A 9,040-nucleotide genomic window follows, 5' to 3' on the forward strand; every position below is an offset into this window, starting at 1 on the left:
CCATTAATAACTGTATCTCTGAATATCTTATCTCACAAAGCTTCAAGATCAGGATGTATGCATTTTGTCCTAAAAATCTTAAGCTTCGGATTGGCTCGTTATAATATAGCATTTGCGTAAGTTGTATCATTTAAAATGAACTAAACACAAAAGTAAAAGAGAAAGAGATAAAAACCTGAATATTTTCTCCCACCATTCATCATTCGCATCAACGGTTTTCTTCCTTGAATCCCATCCTAGTCTCGTTTCATTATACACCAATGTCCTCCATCTTTTCCATTCTTCCTTAAGATTATCCCACTAACTCTTCATTTGATTTTCATCATATTTTTTACCTGTTAACTCCTCAAAGTTGCTAATAATGACTGTCTATCTATCCCTTTTGTTGTTTGCAAGACAATTGCCTTTTTCAATTTGTTCAACGCACAACTTACAAAAGGTTTCTACATCTTCCGAGCTCCAAAATGCCTTAGTTGCCATCTACTAGTAAAGTGACATGAACAAAATTGAGAGGCACAAACAAACAAGATTAACCATGAAGAGATTTGAATGAACACGTGCATTTCTTAAACACACAAATAGCCGATTTTCCCAAGGCTATAGATGGCAAACCCCATCATCATGCAACCGTAGGATGCCAATGCATTTTTATGGATCCTCTTAAAAGCATTTTTATAGATAACTAGTTTCGACCGCATAAAAGTCATCTGTGCATTCTATAAAAATTAGGAATTGTATTCGTCAATAATGAGTTATTGACGAATTCGTTCAACATTATGCCAACCCGATAATCGCCCAATCTCATCCAAGTAAGGCACTCACACGATCACGTCCCATCCATTCCTTTTCTCAACATTCAGTGCATAACAACAACACAATACCCAAATGAAAAGGTTTGGTCAATATTCACAGTGCGTCAACACAATATCCAATTAAAAACCCTTAGTTTCATAATTTCCTTCACAACATTCAGTGCATCATCACTTGCATTGCTTGATTTTTGCCCTAAAAAATAGAGCCATTCTCTCCATTATCAGAGCTTAAAGCTTGTGGGGACACAGAGTTGCAAAGGCGACTGATGAGAAGACGACAACAAAGGACAAAAACCTAAAAAACAGGGTTTTATGGTGGATTGGGAGGGAAATGAGGTGATCTTGGGAAATTGTTGTTGAACTATTGTAGGGAAATCAAGCTACGCAACAATTTCAGTTATTCGGCAACATTTCTTAACACACTAAAGCAGGAAATCAAAGAAACATGAATTCAAAGAAACAAGAATGAGAGACCAGAGCGTAGCAAAATAGATCCACCGGAGAGAGAGAGAGAGAGAGAGAGAGAGAGAGAGAGAGAGAGAGAGAACCTATGGAGAGATGTGAGCAAGCGTACGAAACAGAGCAGTCAAGCGAGACAAACAAGCTGGCGACATGAGGCGGCGAGCGAGGTCGACAAGCGAGACACGACGAGCTAAGTGAGGGAGGTCGACGAGTGAGCAAAGGCATAGAGAGAGCGAGGTTAAAGCGTGAGGGAGGGTTAAGCGAATGTACAGAGTGAGATGGGGGACAAAGGAATACTAGGGTTTCTATTTTTTAAAGGGGGACAAAAGTGGATTTTTAGTAAAATTTTGAGGGCAAAAAAGGCAACTAGCATACTTTCATTAATTGGTGGACTAGCACTCCGAGAATGCTAAAAGCTCAAGGCACCTTAGGACTAACCTTGAGCTTTCAGCATTCACAAGGCTAACATTTGGCCAAAGAGGTGGGAAAATAGTTTGCCAAACACTCAAAAAATTTCCTAAGGGGATTTGGGCATCTTCCCAAAGCTGAACCAAACACCCCTGTTATCCTCAACTTCCTTCAACTTATCATTGTCAATCTGTTCAGGGCTCCAAATTTAATGATGGCAACTAAGCACGTAGATCACACCCGTTGCAAGACTTTACCCAATATCTAACCACATGAGTTAACAATATCCATGCACCACTTGTGTTCGCATTCCCAAAGGTAGGCCCTCTTTTAAGAGGATTCACGGCATGTCAAACCCTAATTTTTTTTATTTTGAAAATTGCTTTTCTAAATATATCTAGTTTGGGAAAATTTCATGTATCATTGTTTGTTATTATTGCCAATTTTAGTTAGGGTTAATACCACGAAAAATTTTATATTTATTATTAGTGCCAATTTTATTTAGTGGTACACTTGTGACAGATTTATCCCAAAGTAATTTACCACAAAAAACTTCAAACTGATATATTTTTGACAAATTCACTTCAAACTAATTTTTTAATCATTAAAAACCCTAAACCGGTACACATGTGACAAATTTACTCTCCGTGACTCCGTTAAATTGGATTAATATCACGAAAAATCCCTATGACAAACGAAAGGTAAAACCCCAAACCGATGCACCTGCCAATTGTCACTTGTCATCAAACTCAACAAATTGACTGTAAAAGAAAACTAATAAAAGGTAAATTTGTTACAAGTGTACTGGTTTGTTTTGTGGTCAAAAAATTAGTTTGAGATAAATTTGTCACAAGCGTACCAGTTTGAGGTTTTTTGTTGTATTAATCCTTTTATTTAATAAGCAAATTAATATTCTAGCAAGGTAAATATATTAAATCATATCAATATAGTATTTGTATGTATCATATCAAGCCGGATGATATCTCCTTTTATACTATATTTCGTGTTATTCCTTGTGTCCCGCTCAGTTGATTTTACAGCGTCGCCTCAAGTGATTTGCAGCCTAGCTCCAATGCAATTGCTTTTCCATTTTCATCGTTGAATATGTGTACGTTGAGTTCATGTCCCTTTGGTGTCAATGGCTCACAACCTAAATGCTTTGCCATTCCATCAATGAATATGGTCTACAATCACACAGAAAGCAACTCTTTTCGACCTCACACCAAACCTTTTCAGACATTATTCCATCTGAACACAAGCAAACTCAGACCAAAATCCCACTTCTCTCACAAAAATCTTGCAGAATCTAAGTATTAACTTGGACAATGTGTGCCTTTGCAGGCTTACTGAGAAGGTAAGCCCATGTATGTAGTCCTTCGCATACTGCAATCGGGTGCATAATGTGCCCTCATCATCCACCCCTTTTCACTTCTTGTTCAGTAAGTTGGCAAGGTTGCGGAGCTCCTCGAACGCTTGCATTGTCTCTGAATCAAATCCGCCTGCAAACTGCATAAGGACAGAAATGAAACGGACATCATTCTTCTACATCCAATGACTAGTTACTTATGGCATATGTGATAACAAACGACTGAGGAATTAGTTTTTGCTCAACTTTTCGACGAGGAATTAGTTTTTGCTCAACTTTTCGACGGAAACAGGTAAATTCCTAACTGTTTATAAACACGATAAATCATAATGTAAAGCCTGTTATTGGGAGAAAAAATGCAAAGGATTTAAGTGATATAAAGCTTATACTTCAGTCAGCACAAAACCATATTAACATACTAGTTTGACATACAAACACAAGCATCTGGGACTAAAGCTCCCAATCCATGTATGGGCGCAATCTATAGACACTGATCTCAGAGTTTGGCGGTAAGCTACACCCAAAGTAGCCCCTCGTGGGTATCACCCAATGTAGTCTAGTACACATGGACTTTCTTTTACACCACATAATACAGCCTCGAGACATTATCATTAGAAACCAACCTTATGGTTAGAGAACCCAATAATTTGTCAAGATTGAACCATATTCAAATCTGGGGGAATTCACACACAAAAAGAATATATTCTAAGAAACAAGGTGTCTGCTTTCATAGTTTATGGTCTTATCAACAATAACAATTGATTAAGGTTACCCACTAAATGGAACCGGTTACATGAATTCTGCTATGTCATTACACTTGTTCAGCCATTGTGATTGAATTCTCAAGTGTCATGAGTCGCAGCAACAAAGCAAGTAAATTTGGGCAGGAAGCAATAAAAATACGAAGATGTACTGCAAATTGAAATGTAGATGGGGCAAGAGAACTCGTTAATTTGTTAAACCTGATGAATTCTGAAAGCAAATCTCACTCCTTGGAGTAGCATGTAGTCCATTGCAGGATCTTTATCAGCTATAGCCTTAAGCTGAAGTTCCATGGCCACTCTCTTCATGTACTTCTGAGCCAACTTGACTGAGCCAATCTTTATCTACGACATAAAATGGATGGCTCATTCTCACTTAATCATGATATTGTTTGCATTTTCTGGATGAATAAGGATCAGAGATGTGTAGAAATGGAAGTGTAGTAAGTTGACCACGTCTTAAAGTTACTGTTGCATTTCATCCTCTCATGGGAAGAAGCAGATTGTACATGTTTTATGAGCATGACTCACAACCAATAACAAAGACCAATGTGGATTTTGTTGCACCATATCAATTCCACATTTAAGGAAATTGCACCATATCAATTCTCAGCACTATATTCATCTCCAATATCAGAAAGACATTTATGAGATTCATCATCCATGCATCTCAAATTTTTTCTGCGAGTATAAATTAAAATCACCAGATCAATAAAGAGATAGTGGGGAAAGTTTAAAGGCTATCCAATTGATATGTGCTCTACTGACTAAACTGTCTCTGACTTCCACATATAGCACTAGATTTTGATTGTGGAGCAAAAATAATACGAAAATGAAGCAACTGAAAATTTGAAGGAGAGTCTCGTTGAAATATTTCTTAATACACTCATCTTCCTACAGAAAACTGGAAACAAGCATGTTAAAGACACAAGTTGTACCTTGGTTATGATTCCATTGTCCAGCATCCAGTGAACCGGAATTTGATAATCCTTGCAATTACGCATCAAAGACTCTCGTGTCCGGAGAAGGTTGTAAATAGTACGCTCCATCCTGGCAGTGGCAAAGCATATATGCAAGCATAACTACATAGGACAACGGTAGGTTCTCGAGAAAAAATTTATTCAAATGCATGTAGTTCGTACTTTTCAGACAAATTGACCATTTTCTTCAATGCAACATCACATGGGATCCGCAAGTCATCTTTGTAATAACACACTTCTGACTCCAGCTTCTTGAGATCTCTGTAGCTAAAGGCTGCTTCTCTTAGTGTATCGGCTTTCTTCTCAGGCCAATCAAAGTGCTTTAGAACAGCCCTCTCATCAACCTTATATGTGTATACAGCAAGAACTATCAGGAACCACTTTACTCATAACCTCATCAGAGTTTATATTCTTAACTTCTTAAACACTTTATATGCTTAATGTGTGCATTATTTACTTTGTGTGTTTGAAATTGTTTATTATATATAAAATTCATGAAATCCAACTACATTTTGGGGAGACATTATCTCAAAAGATTTACTCAAAAATGCCAACAAATGTGTCAATGAATCTAACCTAACAGAAAAATATAATAACGGATTATTTTGGTTAACATATCTCGAGTACAATCAACTTACAAGAAAGCAAAGCTCATCATCAAGCCACTTCACAAAGGCCACAACATCTTCGATGTTCTCATAAACTGCATTATTCACCTCTCTTATCAAAGAATTGACGAATTCTCCTTGGGTCTCCACATCTGCCTTTATCTGAATATAAGAAGACAGCCATTAATTATGCCTGGTATGAACCAAATAATTTCATATAAAAGCAATGCTAAACAAAAAAAGGCATGATTATGTTTTGGTTAGATTCTTTATATCAAAAAAGACTCGTACGCTGGAGGCATCTGCAACGAAAATAGGGTTCTTTGCTCTTCTATTTCACTTTGACAAAACTGAATAGGAATTGTTGTTCAAAAGCTACTTACAGCAAGCAAATGTGAGGAACGGTTTTCGATTTCTCCAATCATGCTGCTGCGGACATTTGCAACATCTGAAGCATCACAGGCTCCTCCACTCAAAGAATCCTTTCTAGAATCTCTCTTCATAAGTGAATGGTAAAACTCAACTACTTGAGGAGCCCGCTTCACTATTCCACCAGTTCCTTTCCCAAATAACTTGGACGGCGGCGGCGGAGGCGGAGGCGGTGGAGGTGCTGGAATTGGGAGGGCGCAATCTTTCTTAGATTCAATAGGAAATGTACATGAAGGCCTTGGTGGGGGATTTGGAATACGCAAAGTCCTTTTCTCAACTTCAAAAGGAACCACTAATTTACTAGTTTCTTGACAATTTGTATACGACTGTGGTCTTTGTGAGAGACCCCATTCACATATTGTTGGCATAAGTGGCTCCATGCCCTTTTCATTTTCTTTTGGGCACATGAACCCATCAGATTGCCTCCTCTTGTTCAGCACAATATCTTCTGCACTGCATTTCAGCCCACTTATGGAATGCCTTCTGGGGCTTCTTTCTTCTTCCAAGGGGAACCAATTTTCTTGTAAATTGTTATCAGGGCACTCCCGATTCGACAAGTCCTCACTGGTAAGAGGCCATTTCTTCAACTTTCTTATTAGACTCGCCCTTCTGGTATTACTGTACTCTATAGACTCACTGCTTTGACATGATAATGAGCTAATAGAATCGTTATCTGTTTCACCAGAGTCCGGGCTTGATGCTCTATCAGAATTAATCTCTGTCCCAGTGTTGCGCAGCTCATTTCGTAAACAGGAATTTACCCATCTCAAATAGGCTAATTCCTCGACTTCATTTAACCGACTCATTTGTAAACCTTCCACTTGTTTACACAGGTCTTCGTTCGTATGTCTAAGTAAAGAAGCCTCTGCCTTAATCTTTGCCACTATGTCACTCTAAATAAACCAGCAAGAGCATGATAAGCACATCACAGGAGTCAAGTAAAAAGAAAGGGAAGCTCTGTACTTGTAACAGCAGATAAATAGGGCATACACAAGCAAAAATGACAATATAAAAGATTCTTTTCCGATTTAGAAACTGCACTCTTCTGCATTTATCCCAACATTCGACCGAGTTAGAACATATATATATAGAGGCCAGAGAAACGGAACATGTTCACAATAAGAACTGGGTTCACTTTAGAAGTTTGCCTTGTGATTCTATTGCTTACTTCCACTCTATAACCAAGAAAAATTGCGTAATCTGGGAACATTGTTATTCAGGGGCACTCAAGTATTAGAATAAATCAGCACCTGCGACATCCATTCATGAAAAACAGAACACATTCTCACCAATATCGAATCAAGAAACAAAAAACGTTCAATCCATGATAATTACCTCAGAACCCTTAGCAACAGTAGCCAGCTGAGATTCCACAGTGGAAAGCCTACAAGCAAGACTCCTCTTCTGAAGCTGCAATTCCTTATTCAACCATCTCAGTTCCAAAACTTCCATTCCCAGTTCACGCGAACATGACGAAATCGCCGAATTCTCGTGGTCCTCTCGCCTCAAAGCCTCTTCCGCAGGAACCGACAGTTGCCCCGTTAAGCTTCCTTTCTCACACTCCAACAACTCAACTCTCCTCCTAAGCTCATCAATTTCGCTCTTCTTCCCATCTACTTCTCTTTCAAGGTCCAATACCCTTGGGTTCCTCTTGCACTCTGTCAACTCTGCCTGAAGCTTGGACTCCCTTTCCTTGGACTCTTGAAGCAAGCCCCTCAGGTGGTCCAATTCAACGAACAGGTCGCGCGAGCCTTGCCTGCGGTGAGTCTGCTGCAGCTGCGGATAGACCTGAGCCGAATTCGCCGAGCAGGACAAGTCGCCGATCAGAGACCGTTTGACCCGAGAATGCGAGACCGCGCTCTGATTCTTCTGGTTGGAGACGTCGGAGCCCGAGAGAGGCACCTTCTTCGTATGAACAGTGGTGGTCAAGACCTTGGTTTTCTTGTCAGCAGTGAGACCCTTTACTATGTGCGAACCCCACGAAGAGGCGGACCGAAGTCTCGAAGAATGGCCATTCCCCTTGGCATTTTGAGGCCTCGGCACCTGATTCTGATCGGCAAATCGCAGGACCCTCGCGGGGTTCTCCAACGGGTTCTCCTCTCTCATCGTGTCACGTTGTGATCCAAGAAAGCTCTAACGCTTGGATGAAGTCCAAACTAAAGCAACGAAACAGAGTTGCCACTCATATTCCGGAGACGTTAAAAGCCATCCAGAACGAACTCCAGCACAAAGATCGAGATGGGTATTCAAATCAAGAACGACCACCCATGAACCGGCTTCAATGGAATCATCATCAGCTGATGAAAAATTCCGAGCTCGGTGAGAGAAGCGGGGCCTGGTCGATGTCCGACGAGTGCGCCGAAAACGAGCGGTTCAGCGAGTTTGGGAGCGGAGATGGGCAGCTGGTCGTCGCGGATTCATCCTGGAAAAGGGAGGAAAGGATTTTTACAGAGGCGGAAGCTGCGATTTCAAGAGGGGCAATGAGCGAGAAAGGTGGCGACTTTTCCTTTATTGCAGTTTGCAGAGCAGTGCGTCTGGTCTTTTTGAATTTTCGAATTTGAATGGGGGGTGGCTTGGCTGCCGGTTCTGGGGCGGAAGCAACGGTCGATTTCCGTGCCCGCGGGGGCCCACACTGGGTGTGCGCGTGTGGGTTTGTGTGGGTTTTTGCGGTTCGAAAAAGCCGGGGGCGTCTTAAAATTTACTCTTTAGTTTTTAGGGTTAATACGAAAAATCACGAACACTAAATTCTGCTACATGATTTACTCTAAACTTTTTGACCATAAAAACCCCAAACTGATACATCTATGACAATTTCCCGAACTATTTTTTGACCACTAAAACCGGCCCTGGTATACCTGTGACAATTTTACCCGAACTATTTTTTGACCACTAAAAATCCAAACCAGTACCTGTGACAATTTTACCCCGAACTAATTTTTTAATATTATTTTTTTTATTTTTCGAATTTTTTTAGTTTTTCTTTTCTTTTCTTTTTCGTTTCCTTTTCTTTTTTTCTTTCCTTCATCTTCATTGGACCAACAATGGATTGTTATATTGTAATTGATACCACAATAACGTGACACGTAACATAAATGCTACATTTTGACCCAAAAAAAAAACATAAACGCTAAATGAAAGACTTTCTTTTATATGCATGAATTTTCATGCCAACCACTTTTTCTACATTTAAATGTCTCGCGAAAAAGGCATTATA

At 39.7% G+C, this 9,040-nt stretch overlaps 1 protein-coding gene across 2 annotated transcripts; it reads right to left on the reverse strand.

Moving 5' to 3' along the window:
* Positions 1-2,823: 2,823 nt before the first annotated feature.
* On the reverse strand, positions 2,824-8,333 carry LOC115689438 (protein CHUP1, chloroplastic-like). 2 transcript variants are annotated; one of them, XM_030615469.2, is made up of 7 exons: positions 7,162-8,329; positions 5,781-6,719; positions 5,428-5,559; positions 4,952-5,133; positions 4,748-4,859; positions 4,011-4,154; positions 2,824-3,188 (listed from the first exon to the last, which is right to left on the reverse strand). In XM_030615469.2, the coding sequence occupies exons 1-7, from the start codon at positions 7,930-7,932 to the stop codon at positions 3,108-3,110; spliced, it is 2,361 nt and encodes a 786-aa protein (XP_030471329.2). In that variant the 5' UTR covers positions 7,933-8,329; the 3' UTR covers positions 2,824-3,107. The 2 variants fall into 2 exon arrangements, with proteins under 2 accessions (XP_030471329.2, XP_056175492.1); XM_056319517.1 differs by lacking the exons at positions 2,824-3,188; positions 4,011-4,154; positions 4,952-5,133 and having other exon boundaries at positions 4,751-4,859; positions 7,162-8,333.
* Between the last annotated feature and the right edge of the window lie 707 nt (positions 8,334-9,040).

Source organism: Syzygium oleosum, unplaced genomic scaffold (assembly GCF_021117445.2).
Source record: "Syzygium oleosum isolate NSW1041296 unplaced genomic scaffold, Sole_v2.1 Sole_v2.18, whole genome shotgun sequence".
NCBI classification, from domain to species: Eukaryota; Viridiplantae; Streptophyta; class Magnoliopsida; order Myrtales; family Myrtaceae; genus Syzygium; species Syzygium oleosum.